The 17,799-nt window shown below is 63.6% G+C and overlaps 3 protein-coding genes across 11 annotated transcripts in view; 1 reads left to right on the forward strand and 2 right to left on the reverse strand.

The window, feature by feature from the left end:
• The window catches only part of CTU2 (cytosolic thiouridylase subunit 2), a 45,948-nt gene extending 29,068 nt beyond the window's left edge, over window positions 1-16,880 (forward strand). The window contains exons 1-16 of one of the 5 annotated variants that reach the window (XM_089903417.1): window positions 8,969-9,094; window positions 9,737-9,811; window positions 12,977-13,055; window positions 13,199-13,258; window positions 14,013-14,073; window positions 14,316-14,366; window positions 14,449-14,558; window positions 14,688-14,944; window positions 15,077-15,122; window positions 15,400-15,531; window positions 15,797-15,888; window positions 15,971-16,074; window positions 16,172-16,304; window positions 16,410-16,482; window positions 16,580-16,638; window positions 16,723-16,880. In XM_089903417.1, the coding sequence (XP_089759543.1) occupies window positions 9,030-9,094; window positions 9,737-9,811; window positions 12,977-13,055; window positions 13,199-13,258; window positions 14,013-14,073; window positions 14,316-14,366; window positions 14,449-14,558; window positions 14,688-14,944; window positions 15,077-15,122; window positions 15,400-15,531; window positions 15,797-15,888; window positions 15,971-16,074; window positions 16,172-16,304; window positions 16,410-16,482; window positions 16,580-16,638; window positions 16,723-16,852 (1,527 nt within the window). In that variant the 5' untranslated portion in view covers window positions 8,969-9,029 and the 3' untranslated portion in view covers window positions 16,853-16,880. Of the gene's footprint in view, window positions 1-8,968; window positions 9,095-9,120; window positions 9,300-9,736; window positions 9,812-12,976; window positions 13,056-13,198; window positions 13,259-14,012; window positions 14,074-14,315; window positions 14,367-14,448; window positions 14,559-14,687; window positions 14,945-15,076; window positions 15,213-15,399; window positions 15,532-15,796; window positions 15,889-15,970; window positions 16,075-16,171; window positions 16,305-16,409; window positions 16,483-16,579; window positions 16,639-16,722 lie in introns of those variants that run through there. The other 4 variants (XM_089903416.1, XM_089903419.1, XM_022582930.3 and 1 more) reach the window with 4 other exon arrangements.
• Window positions 327-8,722, reverse strand: RNF166 (ring finger protein 166). The gene is made up of 6 exons (XM_022582931.3): window positions 8,516-8,722; window positions 4,115-4,271; window positions 2,865-2,977; window positions 2,348-2,462; window positions 2,126-2,233; window positions 327-1,309 (listed from the first exon to the last, which is right to left on the reverse strand). Exons 1-6 carry the CDS (start codon window positions 8,668-8,670, stop codon window positions 1,244-1,246), a joined length of 714 nt encoding a protein of 237 aa, XP_022438639.1. The 5' UTR covers window positions 8,671-8,722; the 3' UTR covers window positions 327-1,243.
• A 27-nt stretch (window positions 16,881-16,907) lies between the features above and the next one.
• The window catches only part of PIEZO1 (piezo type mechanosensitive ion channel component 1 (Er blood group)), a 54,438-nt gene continuing 53,546 nt past the window's right edge, over window positions 16,908-17,799 (reverse strand). For 4 of the 5 annotated variants that reach the window (XM_089903399.1, XM_022582928.3, XM_022582927.3 and 1 more), the window contains 3 exons: window positions 17,661-17,740; window positions 17,379-17,568; window positions 16,908-17,296 (listed from right to left, as the gene is read on the reverse strand). In XM_089903399.1, coding sequence (XP_089759525.1) covers window positions 17,047-17,296; window positions 17,379-17,568; window positions 17,661-17,740 — 520 coding nt within the window. In that variant the 3' untranslated portion in view covers window positions 16,908-17,046. Of the gene's footprint in view, window positions 17,297-17,378; window positions 17,569-17,660; window positions 17,741-17,799 lie in introns of those variants that run through there. The other variant, XM_022582929.2, reaches the window with a different exon arrangement.

A 17,799-nucleotide genomic window follows, 5' to 3' on the forward strand; every position in this document is an offset into this window, starting at 1 on the left:
CCAGGACGAGGAGGTGAGCGCCGCAGCCCAGCAAACCTTGGCCTGAGCTTGTTGCAGGGTAGGTGGCCAGGCCGGCAAGTGAGGGCACAGGTTGAGGGGAACAGGGTCCAGGGGGCGGGCAGGACCAGCAGGGGCTGCAGCCCAGCCCACCCCAGACGCGGAAACGGCCTCTGCGGGGCCCCGAGGCCAGCTGCTCTCTGAGCCGGAGCTGCCTGGGGACGGACACGTGCCCGCGGACCTCGAGCGGAGGATGGTCCGGTGGCCGCGCTCCGGCCCTCTGCCTTTAGTATTCACTGAAGGAGACGCACCAGCCAGGTCGCTGGAGATGCTTTGAGACATTTTATTTAAATTGTTTTTAAAGACAGCAATAATTTATGCCACGAGCCAAACGAGGGCGCCGATGAGCGTCTTGTGAACCGCCTGGTCGCTGCCCCGGCCCCGCGCTCTGCCACTGCCGGGGCGGCCCTGCTGGGGGCGCGAGGTGGTCGGCTTTGGACCAGGGACAGCAGGGCCGAGGCCAAGACCCAGGCGGGAGGCCAGGAGCAGACACAGCGCCACTGCAAGTGGCCGGGCGTTGTGATTTCTTCCCGTGATTATCCCAGTGACCCTGGGGAACGGCAAGGTGACCTGGGGACGTGGCCACCTCGGTCCCCGCACACAGCGATTGCCCCGTCTCTCCTCTCCTCCCCCTACCAATCCCACAACCGTTCGTTTTTTATTGTTTTTTTAAAAAATATAATTTTGTAAATATTCCATAAAAATACTATTATTCCTAGTCAAACACAGATATTGCAATATGAAGGGTAACTGCTCTGTCTTTGCTCTAGAAAATGTGAAAAGGTCATCACACCGGATAATATAGAAAAGTGTGGAACCTCTAGGTATCACAAAAGCCAGTACCGAGCACGCGACGGGGAAGCGTTTCCAGGTGCTGGGCCGGGGCCCCCTCCGCGCTTCCCTGCTCAGTGCTGGGGCCTGTGGATGCGGCAGGGACTGAAGGGTCCTCTCTGCAGGGAGGACATCATGGCTTTGAGACACAGTGGCCACACTCCATCCCAGTGGCCGGCCCCCCGAGGCCACCTGCTCAGCCCGACAGGGACGCGGCCTCTCCTTCTGCAGCAGTGAGGCTCCACCTGGCCCTCAAGGCGCCTTCCCAGGCAGGCCTGGGCCAAGGAGCTGGCGGGGCGTGCTGCTGGCGGGGCATGTCCCTTGGGGCGGGAGGCATGGGCCAGTGGCCGCGCCTTCAGTTCTCGGAGAGAGACAGGGCCAGGGCAGCCTGGAAGGCGGCCTCCTCATCGATGCTGTAGTCCTGGAAGACAGGGAGTGGAGCTGGGCCGGGGACGCCAGGGCCTCCCAGGGCGACCCCCCCCGGCCCTGGTCCTGTCACCTCAAATGGACCGGCTCTGCCGCGTCCAGCCTCCCCGCCCCCCTTCAGCCCCACACGGTCACGGGGTCCCGGGCGCTGTGCGGCAACGCTGCGGGGATGGTCTGGCTGCCCGGAGGCCACCGCGCCCAGTGACTGAGGGCTGGGTGGACTGCGTGGGCTGGACGCCCGGAATCGGAGCTGTCCTTTCCCCTCAGACTCAAGAACGGGGCTTGAGATGAGCAGAGAAGCCAGGGATCCCCGTGGCATCCACCCATCGGGACCAGGCACAGGCGGAGGGAGCGGAGGGGTCGACTCCACAGGGTCTGGCGCCTGGAGGCTGGAGGCTGGCGGGGGATGAGAATAGCAGGGCTGGGGGGCGCACGGGAGGGAAGGGCCTGCAGGAGGGTCTGCAGGTGGGGACCGCAGGTGGGAGAGGGAGAGGAAGAGACGGAGGTTTTCCCGGCGAAGAAGTCCCCGTGGCTCTTCCCCGCGGAAAGGGCCTGTCCCCCGTGGAGGGGTCTGTGTGCCGAGGCCCCGGTGCAGAGCTGGGGAGATGGTGGCCCTGCGACGGCACCTCCCCAAGAGGAGGCCCCGCGTGAGGAGAGCTCGCTGGCCCAGCGGTGAGGGACCCGCAGGACAGGGGGCCGCTGTGGGCCTGGTCTGCACAGCCCCAGAGCCCCTGGGCCTCTAGTGGCCACGTGGACCTACCCAGCACCGGCACCGGAGGAGGGGGAGGGGAGGGAAGGGGAGGGCACCCACCACGAAGGTGTCGTAGGAGAACTTGTGCCGGTGGAGCAGGTGCTGCAGGAAGTTGGCGCTCTTGTAGCTCGGGTCGCCCCAGGGCATGGCCGAGCAGATGGGACACACCTGGGACAGAGCAGGCCAGTGAGCCTACAGGGCCCGGGAGGGCCGGGCAAGCGGGGCCGGGCGGGCGTGCGGGCGGGCGTGCGGGCGGGCGTGCGGGCGGGCGGGCGTGCTCACCACGCGGCTGGGGTCGCTGCGGTGGCTGTCCACGCAGTGCTTCACCAACTCCTGCTGGTCCAGGTTGCGGGCACCACAGTAAGGGCAGGCGAAGGTGGACCTGTTGGGGACGGCGCTGGGGCGGGGGTGGGGGTGAGTGGCGCTGCCCACCTTCCTACAGCCCGGCCGGCTCGCCCTCCCCTGCCCTGTGGGCCATAGCTGCCGCGGGGCCCTGCCCCCATCTGCACATCCCACTGCGACCTCCCGCCACCTAACCCCGGGCCCCCTGCTTCCCCGACACGGCTGCCCACCCTGAGAGGAGGTGTCTGTCCAGCCCCAGCCTATCTGGGGACTGTGCGTCCTTGCTGGGAGGTGAGCCGTGGGGGCCTGGCTTGGGCCCTCCTGGGGTCCCCTACCCACAGGGGGCGAGGCCCTCCGCCGGCAGCCCTCCCACCTCCTCAGGGTGGGGCCCCACTGCCCACCCCACGAGGTAGGCCTGGAGCTGCCCCACAGAGGGGGCCCCGGCGAGGCGGCCTACCTGGGGATGGGCTGGGACGTGGGCACCACAGGGACGAACTTGGGACAGTTGGCCATCTGCTCCTGGACCTTCATGCAGGAGGCAACGTGCACCCTCATCTTGGCCAGTGTCACCTGGGGAGGAGAGGAGGGGAGGGGCCGGGCAGCAGGGCTGGGCCTCTGGCTCCCGATGCCCCGGCCCGGCAGCACTGCAGAAGTGGGGCCCAGAGGCCGAGTGAGGGAGACACAGACTCAGGACCCCGAAGGCTGCAGATCCGCACCCAGAAGCAGGCGCTCACGGCTTCACGATGGGGCCATGCGGGGGGCAGTAGGCCTCTGGTCCCTGGGGAGCTGCAGGTGAGGGGCGGCCCACGAGGGGACAGGGAGGGTGTCTAATTGGGAAAAAATACCCCTTGTAACGGGAGCCAGCAGGCAAAATTCTGGACAGTCGAACGTCCAGCAAACTCTTTACCAAGAGGTAGGAAACGGAACAAGATACAGCCTTCTCGGCTGCCCGAGTGGCCGTCCTGGCCGAAGGTGGGAAGCGGCTCAGCACAGGGCAGGGGAGGGGTGCCGGCGCAGAGAGTAGGCGGAACGACCCGGGGAGGACGCCCGGCAGCCCTCCCGGTGGCGGTGGCGCACACAGGAACCTAGTTCCCAGAACTGCGGAGGCCGAGAGGGAGCAGGCGGGGCAGCTCCGCCTCGAGGGGCCCTCCTGACGCCGGCCCGCCCCCAGCTCTGCCCAGGGCTGGGACACTGAGCAAGCCTGCCACCCGGGCCCGCACGAGGCCAAGAGTGGGGGCCGCCTCACACAAGAGCCAACAGCCTGCTCCGCTCTCATGCCGGGAGGGAGGGGCACGTGAGCCTGCAGGAGGCCGCGCCAGCCCCTCACAGTGGGCTCACGGTGGCCCCTGGACAGTCTGACCTTCGACCTTGAGGACAAAGCAGCAGGGCTGCTGCCTGCTGTGATAACTCAGAAGAACTCGTTGACCCGAGCGATGGCAAAATCTGAAAGCCTAAGTTCAAACTCCGTTCCCGGGCTGGGTCCCCCACAAAGTGGTGTGCCCGCCTGAGCGGGCAGCGGGTGCCGGGACAGGGTGGGCTCAGCTCAGCCTGTGTCCCTGCACCAGCCACAGCCCGGAGCCCAGGCCACACGCAGGGCCCGCAGGAAGCGGGTGGAGCGGCGGGCTGCCCAACAGGGAAGGGACGTGGCCCCTGCCCAGCTCCCCTGCGAGCCCATCGGAGCCCCCCGGGCCAGGGAGGCTGCGGTACCTTCTTACTGCAGCCCCGGCAGGGTGCCTTGTAGGACGAAAGCTGCTTCTCCACGTGAGCGGCCTTGTCCACTTTCTTGGGGTCGAAGGGCAGGCGGCACAGTGGGCACAGGGGGGATGGCACCTGCAGACACGGCTGGAGGCACTCCCCGCAGAACCTGCCGGGCAGACATGGGCCTGAGGGCTGCGCTCCCCTCCGTCAGCAGTAGCTTCTGGGCCAGGGTCCTAGGGGTTGAATGGGCACCGTCTGTCCAGAAGATGACCCAGGTCGCTGCCCAGCTGTGGGCTTCTGGGACACTCCTGCCGATCCTGCGATGAGGGCTGAGCTGCAGCTGTGACCCCCGCCCCCCCAGGTCCCATGCTGGCCCCGCAGCCCTGGTCCCAGCAAGAGCTCTGGCTACAGGAGGCCCAGAGCCCAACCTGTCCGTCTCACTGCCAAGCGGTGATGATGCCACCTCAGGGGACTCCAGGACATCATGGGGGACCCTGGAGACCCTCTACCCACGAAACTCTGGGGAGTAAAATCACTAACAGTGGTGAGAGGAAACCGCAGGGCCCCAGGGCCCAGGACTCATTGGATGGAGCAGGGCCAAAGCTGGCCAGGGAGTGTCACCAGCCTTGGGACAGTGCCCTCTCCCCAGGCAAGAAGGGCTCTGGCTCGGCCTGAGCAGAGGCGTAGTGGCAGAAGGGCTGCGCCCCTCTCGGCCCTGAGCTCTTGGCCGTGTCCGTGGAGACGCCATGTCGTGAGGTACAGGTCCCGGCACCCCGTGTGTGCTTGGCCCCGGCAGCTGGTGTTTACAAACACCCCAGTGCCGCAGAAGAACGCGCACTGCCCGGTGGGCAGTGGGGCAGCGGGTCGAACACTCTCAGTGGGGGCACGAAGGGCCAGGAGCCTGACCGCAGGACCAGCTCGGTCCACCTTTGCAGGAAGCGCCAAGGGGACCGCTTAGCAGACGGGAGCCGTGGAGTGGAGGCTCCACGGCCCAGAAGAGCACACGCTCGGCCCCAAGAGAAAGGCGGCAACTTGGCGGCCTGCAAGAAACCCATGAGGTGTCGGGGTGTGCACCGCTCTGCGTGCGTCTAGCCGGCTGGGCCTGCGGCTCACCTGAGCTCAGGGGTCCCTGTTCTTTTGCCTCAGACTTTCACCTCATTTTAGGAAGAGGCAGCCGCAGGTGATCCCGAGGCCCTCCTCCTACACGCTGGCTTCCGAACAGCCACCACTGGGTCGTCACCGTGGGTGTCACTGTTTGCACACAAGAAAGGCCAGGCTGGGCCTGAGGCCCATCAGAAAGTGCAGGGTTCCTGACACCCTGTTCCTGCGCACCTGTCACTGTCCGCACCTGTCGAGGGCCCACCAGGCACTACCAGCAGCGCCCACCCCGTAGTGCTCCAGCACGTCCTCCAGGGCCGTCCCTCTCACTGGCCTCACAGCCGGGGCAGGCCTCGCGTGCCACCCTGGCGCTGGAAGAAAGTGCTGGCTCCATGGCCCCCACGGGGAGGCCAGGGGAAAAGCCGCACAGGAGTGCTCACGGCAGCACCGGTCACGAGAGCTGTGGAGACAGCCCAGTGTCCGCTGACGGGCGAGGGACACAGAGGAGGTGGCCGATCCTTATGATGGGACACCCCTCAGCCCAGAGGGAGCACGGCGCAGCTGGATGCTGGCGCTCAGAGGACCCCGAAGACGTGCTCCGTTCAGGACAGAGGTACGGAGGCTGGAGGCAGCCCCGGCAGAACCAAACACTGGCCCTCAGGGAGGCCTCATCAGAGGGTCGGAAACAGCTGGACAGGGCTTCCCTGGTGGCGCTGTGGTTAAGAGTCACCTGCCAATGCAGGGGATGTGGGTTCGAGCCCTGGTCCGGGAAGATGCTGCAGAGCAACTACACCTGTGCGCCACAACTACTGAGCCCACGTGCCATAACTACTGAAGCCCACGTGCCTAGAGCCCATGCTCCGCAACAAGAGAAGCCACCGCAACGAGAAGCCCACGCACCGTGACGAAGAGTAGCCCCTGCCCGCTACAACTGGAGAAAGCCCGCGTGCAGCAATGAAGACCCAACGCAGCCAAAAATGAATAAAATAAATAAATTAAAAAAAAAAAAAAAAGAGGAAGCCATACAAGGCTGAATTCCTTTATAAAAAAAAAAAAAAAAGGAAACAGCCGGGAAGCTTCTGGTTCCGGATGTGGCTCACCGCCCAGGCCGTCCCCTGAGTATGACAGGTCACTGGCTCTGTCTGGGGCCCTGGGGACTTCACGGGAGCGCTTCCACACTCTCCACAGAGGCACCTCCTGCCTCTGGGCTCCTGCTCAAAAGCCCTCCCTACGACCTGTCCCCTTCTGTCTCATGCTGGAGCATGAGTCCCGGCCCCTGGCAGGGCTGCTGTCACCTCCAGAAAACCTATTTTGTGAAAGGAGACTGCTACAGTTAGGGAGCTGGGGGTGGGGGCGAGGGGTGGATAACCAGACCACCGACAAACTTTTTAGGAGAGATGTGAGTCTTCAAATCTTTCATGTTCATTTGCACACATGCCTTCAAAACACCGGAAAAGAAACTTATGGAAAGTAAGAGGCAGAGATGGAACAGCCAGGAGGTTTGTTTACACCAGCAGGTAGAGCCAGGGAGAAGGTCTTTTTAAGGCAGAAGCTGAAGAAGAGGCTCTTGCAGGACCAGCCTCAGAAACAGGAGAAGAGGGGACAGATTCTGCCAAGAAGAGCACGGGGAAGCGGGGTTTATAGAAGAATATGCTTGCACAGCAGTTTGTGTATTTCTGTATTCTGAAAACCACCTTTTAAGAAAAGACTTATTTGGAAAAATAGAAACCAGATTCGTGCTGACCAGAGGCCCGAAACACCACAGCCCAGGGTTGGGTGAGTGTTGATACAACCCGAAGCCCGGGAAAGGCTTTCTAAAGTTGGGCCTGGGACAATCGCTACAGCTCTCCCAGGGATGGGCTGGAAGAAGCTGAACACACTTGACAACACCCACTGCTGTGTGCTGACAAGAGAAGTGCTGTGCAGGGGCTGCCTCTGCCAAAACGCCACACACAGCATGAAAGAGTGAGGCACAGCGCCTTCAGGACAAATCAGCAGTGCTCTCCCAGTGTGGGCAGGTAGGTCCCTGTGCTGCCTGCCAGTGTGTGTGTGTGTGTGTGTGTGTGTGTGTGTGTGTGTGTGTGTGTGTGTGTGTGTGTGTGTGTGTGTGTGTGTGTGTGTGTGTGTGTGTGTGTGTACAGCCCTTCAGGACAAATCAGCAGTGCTCTCCCAGTGTGGGCAGGTAGGTCCCTGTGCTGCCTGCCAGTGTGTGTGTGTGTGTGTGTGTGTGTGTGTGTGTGTGTGTGTGTGTGTGTGTGTGTGTGTGTGTGTGTGTGTGTGTGTGTGTGTGTGTGTGTGTGTGTGTGTGTGTGTGTGTGTGAAGGCTTGCTAGCTCCGGACACGGTTCCTGCCACCTCCCTGGGTGAGTGAGCTGAGCAGCACACACACCCAGCGGCTGCAACTCCCTCTTTGTATCAGGAACCTTCCAGGTCATCTGCCTTTGTTTGCAAAACGTTCAAAGACCGAGCCTGGGTGAATCTCGGCCCCACCTCCTCAGCAGCTCCGCTGGCAGCCAAGCCCTCCTGCCCCCTCTCCCCACCCTGCTAATTTCACTCAAGAGCTGTATTTTTCAGCCACTCCAGAGAGTTGGAGAGCCAACACCCTGATCTCAGCCCCCTCCCAAACAGGCTGGCAGCTCCCAGAAGCCTTGAGTGCAGCACTTGGCTGGGAGGAGAGCCACATCCGCAGGTTTCTGTTCCTGAAACAACCCGGCCCTGGCACAGCCGGAAACCCTAGCAAGATGTGTGGCATCTGGTCCCCCGAGGGCTAGCCTGCCTGGCTGCTTAGTGATCGATGTGACCCAAGTTCTCCAACAGAACAAAACAGCACCAGACTCCAAACAAGCCCCTGCCCAAACTTTAGGGAACTCCTCTCTTCTGCAGTCAAAACAAGCAGACAGCGGGTCCAAAACAGAGTTGACGGCAAAAGGCACAAGGCATTTATTTACAACTGCCCACCGCAGTCTCCACGGGACCAGATGGAAGGCGACCGGCGCAGAGGTCGTGCCCGCTGCCCTGTGAGTCCCCGGGGAGGCTCATCTATGCCGTCAGCGGCCCCGGGCACTGCCCGTTAGAGATCGGGCAGGGCTGCAGGTCGGTCCTGTCTGCCGACGGGGTGATCGGATCGAGAGCCCGGGGCGGGCGGACGGGCGGGCAGGAGGCTGGGCTGAGGGGGATGGACGCGCCCAGAGGGCAGAAACGGCCCTGCGCGGGGAGACCCGCGCCCCCCGAGTCCTCGCGCGCCGAGGCGGCTGCAGAGCGCTCCCCGCGGCGTCGCCCGACCCCGCGGCCTCCCGGAGGCCGGCGCACTCACGTGTGTCCGCAGCTGCCGATGGCCACGGGCCGATGGTAGACTTCCAGGCAGATGGGGCAGCTGTACTGCGCCTCCAGGCCGCTGTCGCCGCCCGCGGGCCCGCCCGGCGGCTGCCGCTGCTGAGCCGAGGCCACCAGGCTGCGGAACATCGCCATCCCCGGGGCCCGGCCCGCCGCCGCCGCCCCTGTCCCGGCCAGGCCCGGCCCGGCCCGGCCTGCGCGTCACGGCCGCGCCGGCTCCGAGTTGACGTCATAGGGAGCGCCCGCCCCCGGCCTACGCGTCATGGCCGCGCCGGCGCCGGGATGACGTCATAGGGAGCGCCCGCCCCTCGCCCGCGCGTCACGGCCGCGCCGGCGCCTTGATGATGTAGCTGGGGCGCGCCGCCGCCGCCGCCGCCGCCGCCGCCGCCGCCGCCGCCGCCGCCGCCGCCGCCGCCGCCGCCGCCGCCGCCGCCGCCGCCGCCGCCGCCGCCGCCGCCGCCGCCGCCGCCGCCGCCCCGTGATACGGAGCAGCCATGTGCGAGGTGGGCGAGGACTATCGGGAGCCCGCGCCCGCGGGGCCGCCGCCGCCACGGCCCTGGTAAGAGTTGGACGGCCGCACCCGCCGCTTTCTTTCCGGCGCTCCCGCCGACGGCGAGCCCTGCCCCGAGGGGCCGGCCCGCGCTTTACGCTCAGGGCCCCGGGAAGCCAGGAGACCGCCGAGGGCGGGTCCCAGGAGCCCCGGAACCTCAGGTCGGGGGTGGACCTCACTCCGCAGCACTCGGAGAGTGCCTGGCAAGCCCGTGGTAAACACTGTGCGCTCTCGCACCTCTAATTTTTGCAGCCGGTGGGACGGCTTCGCCCCTGACCAAGCTGTCCTTACAGGGAGGCGAGGAAAGTCGGCCTCCCTGTCTCTTCTACTCACTGGCTCCACTTCTCCCTTCCAGGGCCGCAGAGAGCGAGTTGGCTCTGTTCTTGTGCCAGCCCCTGAGAGATTGAGCCCACTGAGGTGGCTTTAACAGACTGAAATCTCCCTAGGGCCCTGGTCTTTCCCCACAGTGGTAGTTTGGATAAGATACAAGCCGTGGTTTGTGTGGTTTCCCCCCCGCCCCGGGCCCCAGTGACCTCTCGTACAACAGTTTGGGGTGAGAAACAGGCTATGGTCTCCCTGAAGCCCCCGGGAGAGGGTCGTAACCTGTGTTCCTGTTCTCTCTTCCCCCCACCCCCCCGCCCACGTCTCAAGCCGTGAGCAAAAGTGTGTGAAGTGCAAGGAAGGCCTGCCTGTCGTGGTGATCCGAGCCGGAGATGCTTTCTGCAGGTGAGGCATGGAGGTGGCAGGCGACCTGGTACACACGGTTTCACTCAGTAACCAGTACTGCCCCCGTATCTGTGGCTTTGTTTTTTTTAAAAAAATATATTTTATTTTTTATTTATTTTTTGCTGTGTTGGGTCTTTGTTGCTGCGCACGGGCTTTCTCTAGTTGCGGTGAGTGGGGGCTGCTCTTCATTGCGGTGTGCAGGCTTCTCATTGCGGTGGCTTCTCTTGTTGCAGAGCACGGGCTCTAGGTGCGCGGGCTTCAGTAGTTATGGCTCACGGGCTCTAGAGCGCAGGCTCGGTAGTTGTGGCACACGGGCTTAGCTGCTCCGCTGCATGTGGGATCTTCCCGGACCAGGGCTTGAACCTGTGTCCCCTGCATTGGCAGGCGGATTCACCACTGCGCCACCATGGAAACCTTGTGGCTTTGTTTCTTGCTTTTGAAAGCATCTTACCACTTTACTCCTGCTTCTAACATCCTGCTGGCATGTCTGTGTGTGTGCAGGTTTCTTGTGTGAGTGCCATTCTCCCATCATCCAGCCATTGGTCAGGTGGCAGGAAGGTATTGATGGAGCTTACGGGGAGAGTTGGGAGTGAACGTGGAGCGTGGTGTGTGGGAGGAGCTCTTTGGGGCAGCTGGAACGCATATAGGGGCAGATTGGAGCATCCTGGGGTCTCTGGCAGGTGGTTCTTCATGATGCTGTTTGACTTGCGAGAGAGAGAGAGGGATGGAAGGCGGGCTGTAGTCTTCTCCTCCCAGCTCTGGGAGGACCTTTGGACAGCAGGGGCTTATTCCCAGAGAGGCCTGAGCATATTCGGTTTTATCTGAAGCTCTCTGTGGCCCTGTCACATCGCCCTTGAATCATAACTTCCAATGTCTGATCACGTTCACTGGATTCATAGCTCCACAAGGGCAGGGCCTGTCTCTCGTTTTATACCTATGAATTTCTGGTGACATTGCATGCTTTGTATAGCGAATGAACGCATGTTGAATGAGTGATGGGCTCACATTTTTAAATTGGTCTTCCAGAGTACTGGACTCTGCTTTCTAAAAGTTTCCAAAAGAGAAACCGAAGGGACGGAATAAGTTGTTTTCCCCAGACTCTCTCATACTTGCCCATCTTTGGGGGGGGCGCCTAGTAGACTTGGTGTGTGCCATCAGGAAAAACGTTTTAGGCAAGGAAGTCACTGCTTTAAGCACGTAAGAGCATCTAGAAACAATGATCTCTCCAGTCTGTTTGGAGAACTCACAGATAAGAAGAGAGGCCGCAGCGACTCCTTCTGGGCCCAGAACTCCCCCTCCCCCGCTTGCTGAGTCCCGGGAAGAGACGGGAGGCTGATCTTCCAGGTTGCAGGTTCTGCAAGCTAGGTTTTGAGCAAGTTTCCTCAGTGACGGAGAGGCTCAGCATGTCGGAAACCCTGGCCTGGCCCGACCCACAGGGCGCATGTGGCTTCAGGAGCCTAGTGGTGCTGGGGAGACATGGGTGCAGCAGCCACGGGGTCCTCTGTGCCGCCGTGAGCATCTGTGTCTGCTTGAGGAGCCTCCCTGGGCCCTGACCTTCCAGGAGTCACTCCCATGGCTGGTCTTCTGGGGTCCCTGGAGCCCCAGTGATTTGCTGCTAAAACCGAGTTGAGTTACCATCCACAGAGGTGCCTCGGGGTGTTTGGTCGGCATTTCGTAAGTGGTGCCTGCTCGGGGTTGGGGGGACTGCTGTGATACCAGCACGTGCATACAGGAAGAAGGAAATAGATATGGGGGCAGAGCCCCATGCTTGGGGCCGCTCTGCTCCCTGCTGCGCCGGGCACTGTTGTCCACCTTGGCTGCCTGCTGGGGAGCGAGCTTGCTCTCTCTCTCTCTCTCTCTCTCTCTTCCTTCCTTTTCCTCCTTTCCCTTTCTTCCCTTTTTTCCTTTCCTTCCTTCTTTTCTGTCTCTCCGTCTGTCTTTCTCCCTCTCTTTTTTTCTCTCTCCCTTCTGTTTCTCCTTTCTTTCCTTCCCATCTTTCTGTCTTTTCGTCTCTCTCTCTCCTTTCTTTTCTTTCTTCTTTTTTCCTTTTTTTTTTTACACTTCTTTCTTTTTTTTATATTCAGCATTTGTTAATTTATCTTGGCCGTGCTGGGTCTTAGTTGCAGCATGCGGGATCTTTGTTACAGCACGCAGACTTCCTGGTTGTGGCATGTGGACTTCTTAGTTGCCACATGTGGATTCTTAGTTGCGGCATGTGGGATCTAGTTCCCCGACCAGGGATCGAACCTAGGCCCCCGACATTGGGAGCGTGGAGTCTTACCCACTGGACCACCAGGGAAGTCCTCGTTTCTTTGTTTCTTTTTTCCCTCCCTCCCTCTTCTCCCTTCCCTTCCCTTCCCTTCCCTTCCTTCCTTCCCTTCTTCTCATCCCTTGCGGCTTGCGGGATCTTAGTTCCCCAACTGGGCGTGGAACCCGGGCCACGGCAGTGAGAGCGCCGAGTCCTAACTGCTGGACCGCCGGGGAGCTGCCCTGGGGAGCTTTTAAACGTGGGTGCCTGGGTCTCACCTAATACATCCTGACGTGGTCGGCCTGAGTGATTCTCATGTGCGGCCAAGGCTAAGAACCTCTGACCTGGTGAGCCCCAGGCTCAGCTGGAAGGCTGGCCAAGAATGCAGAGTCCCAGGCCCTGTTGAAGTTATGGTTCTCCGCGTTTGTGGGAGCCTCCTGGGCATTTCTGGAGGCCAGTGTGGGGCTTTAGGATGCTAGTCTCCTGACCCCACAGCCTGCTCAGTGCCTCCCCACGGGGGTCTTGGAAGGGGTTAGCTACTCTGCCTAGGGAAGGGTTAGGGTGGCCTTGCCCCGTGCATGCCCTTCCATCCCTTCCGCCAGCTGGGCCTGCCTGAGTAGCTGCAGTTCACAGTGGTGAGAATTGGGGGTGACCCAAGTGGGCCTTCCTGTGTGATGTGAGGCCCATCCTGGGGCAGCCACAGTTGGTGAGAACCCCTCAACCCTGGCTCCCCTTGCCAGTCTTTGGGCGCAGCCTCGACGTCAAGACACTGCTTTTAAGGGTGGAAGTTGCTAAAAGAGAACGTAGCCCAGCGGAGCGTCAGGCTGTCCTACGAGGCGGGGCGGACAGCTTCCCCGTCCTCACGGCGGGCGCGGCCTGGGCGGTGTTGCCACAGCTGCTGCTCGTCTGTGTTGCAGGGACTGTTTCAAGGTCTTTTACGTCCACAAGTTCAGAGCTGTGCTTGGAAAGAACCGGCTGATCTTCCCAGGGGAGAAGGTAGGGTGTGGCGCCCCCTCCCGCAGGCGGCCTGTCGCGGCCGCCTCCCGCACACCTGGACTTGGGGGATGGCCTGACGTCCGTGGGCGGGGGTGGGGCATGTTGGGGGCGCAGTGCCTCCGGTGATGTTCCTTCTCCCCCAGGTGCTCCTGGCATGGTCCGGGGGGCCTTCGTCCAGCTCCATGCTCTGGCAGGTCCTTGAGGTACGCCTGCACACCGTCCTGCACCCAGGCTGTGCCTGGTCGAGCTCCAGGGTGGGGGGCTGGCACTGAGGGGCTCTTGCTTGGGGCTGGGGAGAAAGGCCCACTCCCCAGCTAGGACGCCCGAGGGCTCTGGGACGTGTGCACAAGGGGCACAGGCCCCCGAAGCGGTGTCCAGAGTGCCAGCCATGTCCCGGTTTAGCGCCCCATCCCTTTGCTGGACTGCGTTAGAAACACGTTGCTGGGAAGCCGTGTGTGCGCCACGCCAGAGCGCCCCTCAGAGTGTCCTGGGGCCCAGGGCCCTCCCCGCAGTCCTGGTGGTGTGTCAGGATGGTGAAACGAGCAGGCGTTTCGGGGGCCTAGAGGGCCTGGCTCTGGCGGGGGGCAGGGTGGCTTCCCTGAGAAGTTTGAGGGGAGACCCGGAGGAGCCGGGGCGCGGCCGGGTGGCAGAGGGGCGCGGGGCGGAGACTGGCAGGGGGCATGGGGGCGGCGCCCGGAAGGCTCACCTTGGGCGTCGGAGGCCTTGGCCCGCGTGGGACACACACGGATTCCCTGGGCTCTGTGAGGGGCTGTGGGGCGGTCTGTACCAGGGCTAACGGGAGGCGGCCCAGGGCTTCGGCACAGCGCTTCTGTGCTTGGCCTTCTGTGCTCGCCTCCTGGTCCCCTAGCCCTGGCCGGAGGCTGTGAGAGCAGCGGCCCACCCCGGCTCTGTCCAGCACCTGGCTGTGGACCTGAGGCCCTTTCATGTCCACCCCAGGGCCTGAGTCAAGATTCTGCCAAGAGACTGCGTTTCGTGCCAGGGGTTGTCTTCGCCGATGGTACGTGTCGCTGCTTCTCCCGGGCCGTGGTGCTCGGTTGGGCCCACTGACGGCTGGCGCTGTGCCCACACAAAGCCCTGGTGGGGGCGTTTCTCTCGAGATGATGCCCGTGTTCGACAGGCAGGGCAGCACCGCTGCTGTCTTGAATCTCAGACCGTCCAGGTTCGGGCGGGAGCAGCTGCCTGGCGTCTGTCACGGGGTCAAGGGCACTGAGTGAGAAGGGCGAGTTCTTTTCTCCCCAGCCAAAACAGAGAACCCCCCAGCCACTCTGAAAACGACCTGCAAGGACACAGGTCAGCGTCCAGAGACTGCTGCCCTCCAGGGTGCAATGGCCTTGGCCCTGACCTTACTCTCTTTTCTGCCTGCGGTTCTCAGAGGGAGCAGCCTGTGGCCAGAGCCCAGAGGACCGAGCAAAAACCCTGGCCGAGGCGAAGCTGGTCCTGCAGACTGTCGGCTTCCCGTGGCACATCGTCGCCTTGGAAGAGGTGGGCAGGCTGTCCCTGCTAGAGCGCCCCGGGGTGACTGCTGGGTGTCCAAGAGGGGCGCCAGCCTGTTTCCCCACGTGGGGTGGGCTGGCCCTCACACACTCCCCCCCCCCCCCAAATACACACAAGGTGTTCGGCCTGCCGCCATCTGTGCTGCGCTGCTCTGCCCGGGAGCCGGTGGGGACCGAGGGAGCCTACAAGGCGGCCGTGGACAGTTTCCTGCAGCAGCACCATGCCCTGGGGGAGGAGAAGCAGAGCCGGCCCTGCCCCCAGCACCCCCAGGGCCGGGCTGGGCCGCCCACAGCCGGCCAGACTGAGGCTCTGTCCAGACTCTTCAACTCAGTGAAGACGCTGACGGCCAAGGAGGAGCTTCTGCAGACGCTGCGGTGAGTTCCCTGCCACCCCAGGGTGCCAGCCCTGTCCCTCCCACCCAGGTCCTGAGACCCTCTCCCCCCTGCCCCCTGGAGTTCTGGGCCTACCCTACCTGGGCCCCTGAGACCCCCTGCCCTGCCCTGCAGGACCCACTTGATTCTGCATGTGGCCCGGACCCACGGCTACTCCAAGGTGATGACGGGGGACAGCTGCACCCGCTTGGCCGTCAAGCTCATGACCAGCCTGGCACTGGGGAGAGGGGCCTTCCTCGCCTGGGACACGGTGCGCCTGCAGCTGCCCAGGGCCCTGTCCCCACTCTCCTGGCCCCTTTCTCTTGACGTGGCGTGTCCTGAGTCGGGTTGCCCGCGAGGCGGGGGGAGCCCGTGACCCCCCGGCTGGCAGGGAAGGAGGGGGTGCTGTGAGCCGGTCAGCTGCGGGCGGCAGGGAACGCTGTGCCCACCGCCCCCAGGGCTTCTCAGACGAGCGACACGGCGACGTGGTGGTAGTGCGGCCCATGCGCGAGCACACGCTGAAGGAGGTCGCCTTCTACAACCGCCTGTTTGCCGTCCCCTCTGTCTTCACGCCGGCCGTCGACACCAAGGTCAGCGGTGCCCGCGCCGCGTGTCGTGCTCTCCGGGAAGGGGTGGCTCTCAAGGGAGGAGGGTGCCCAGCTGGGGGTCATGCATGTGGGGGAGGGACAGTGGGGCAGCCTGACATTTGTCAGCGATGCTTTGTCTAACGACAGGGACGCTCGAAGAGCAGGGGCCTTGGCCGGCTGCACCGCAGACTCTTGGACTGGTGTAGAGAAGCCCGTGCTCCCTGCTCTCAGCGGGCCCTGACCGGCCCCCTTGTCTCATTGCTCCCAGGCCCCGGAAAAGGCCAGCATCCACCGGCTGATGGAGGCCTTCATTCTCAGGCTGCAGGCCCAGTTCCCCTCCACGGTCAGCACCGTGTACAGGTGGGTGTGTGTGGGTACCGGGAGGGGGCCCTGGGAGGGAGTGGAGCCCCGCAGCCGACGGTGCCCTGTCCCCCACCCCCAGGACGAGCGAGAAGCTGGTGAAGGCGCCCAGGGACGGCTGTGCTGCCGGCAGCCCCGGGCCCCGCTGCCTGCTCTGCATGTGCGCGCTGGACGTCGACACTGCCGGTGTGTCCCTGCACAGGGTGCTGGGGGAGAGGCACCGGCGAGCGGTCGTGGGGGTTCCGCGGCCCCCGAGGTCCCCTCAGCTCCTCTCTCCTTGCAGACAGTGCCACGGCTTTTGGGGCCCAGACCTCCTCGCAGCTCCCCCAGACGCAGCCCCCCGTCGCAGAGGCTGAGGCGCCCACCGTGTCCTGCTGCCGCAGCGGGATGGGCAGGGCCCAGCACTGCTGCAGGATGTGAGTCCCTGCCTTGTCCTGTCAGCCCCACCCGCCATGGTCACCTCGCGGCTGCACGGGGGAGGGGTGCCCTCGGGCCCTTGCTGAGCCTTCTTGCTCGCGCAGGGAGGAGGACGACCCCCGCGCCCGTGTGATTGAGCAGCTGTGCTATGGCTGCCGTGTGACTATGAAGGACTTGGTGAGTGGAAGCCTCTCCCCCGGGTGAGGGGGCAGGTGGGCACTGGCCTGGGTTTGTGCCGCGCAGCCCCGGCACCAACGTCAGCTCTCTGTTGCAGCCCTCCCTGGACCCCCTGCCACCCTACATCTTGGCCGAGGCCCAGCTCCGCAGCCAGAGGTACTGCCCGCTTTTGCTGGGGTGGGCGGGGGTGGCTAGGAGGGGTCCTTCTGGATCTCGGTTCCCAGCGTGCGACTTCCCCAGGGCCGAGGCTGAGCAGGAGATCCAGGAGTGTCTGCTGGAGGCCCACGAGGGCAGGGCACGGCCTGGTGCGACCTCGGCAGAGCAGGAAGGCGCGGATGGGCGGGTGGCCTGTGATCACCCGTTTGTATAAATAAAAAGGTTTTAATTAGAAAACTCTACAGTGCGAGTGGGCAGGTGATCACCCGTTTGTATAAATAAAAAGGTTTTAATTAGAAAACTCTACAGTGCGAGTGGGCAGGGGGCGCCGGGCCGCCGGGCCCCACAGGGAGGACGGTGAGAGCAGTCCTGCGCCGGGCCGAGGCCCCGGCCCTGCTGCGAGCGTCCCTAGTCCTTGTCGCGCGTCCACGCGATCAACGTCTCGGGCGAGCGGTACAGGAAGATGAGCTTGGCGTACAGCTCCTCCTCCAGCTCCAGCTCCCGAGTCTCCCGCACCAGGAAGATGTCCTGGCACAGCTTGAGGATGCGGTCCACGCACGGCAGCTCCTCAAACATGATGGAGTGCGAGATCTCGCTGAAGAAGCCGCGCACGAACTTGCCGATGACCAGCACGATGGACACGTACAGCCCCATGATGCTGCAGGTGGGCGAGTGAGTGAGCGTCGGGGCTACGGCCTGGCCCGCACCCCAAGCCCACACCCTGGCCCCGCCGCACTCACCCGTAGCCGGCCAGGAAGCCCAGGCTGGGCGGGCTGACCTTGTCACTGAAGATGACCATGGGCAGCAGGTTGCAGTCAACCTGGCAGTCCTGCAGCTCGATGACCCACCACTCGAGGAAGCCAGCTGCCCCCGAGCCCACGCGCTCCCTGCGCAGCTGGATGCGCACGCCGAGGTAGTCGGCCTCCTCGTCTGGGTCGGAACCAGGAGGCATCAGGCCACCGCCCTGTCCGGGGCCAAGGCCACGGCCGGCACCCCCGCCCTGGCACCCCTGCCCCACTCACTAGGCTGCAGCTGCTTCACGGGGTTGGCTTCAGGCCCGTTGGGGGCACGGATGTACTTGGGGAAGAGGTGGGGGATGACCCTGTGGGAGGAGGCCGGCAGGTCAGGCCCAGCCCAGCCCTCGTGCAGCCCCCCGGCCCC

Source organism: Delphinapterus leucas, chromosome 20 (assembly GCF_059928025.1).
Source record: "Delphinapterus leucas isolate spDelLeu-1000000601 "Yukka" chromosome 20, BTC_Dleu_Yukka2, whole genome shotgun sequence".
Lineage (NCBI taxonomy): Eukaryota > Metazoa > Chordata > Mammalia > Artiodactyla > Monodontidae > Delphinapterus > Delphinapterus leucas.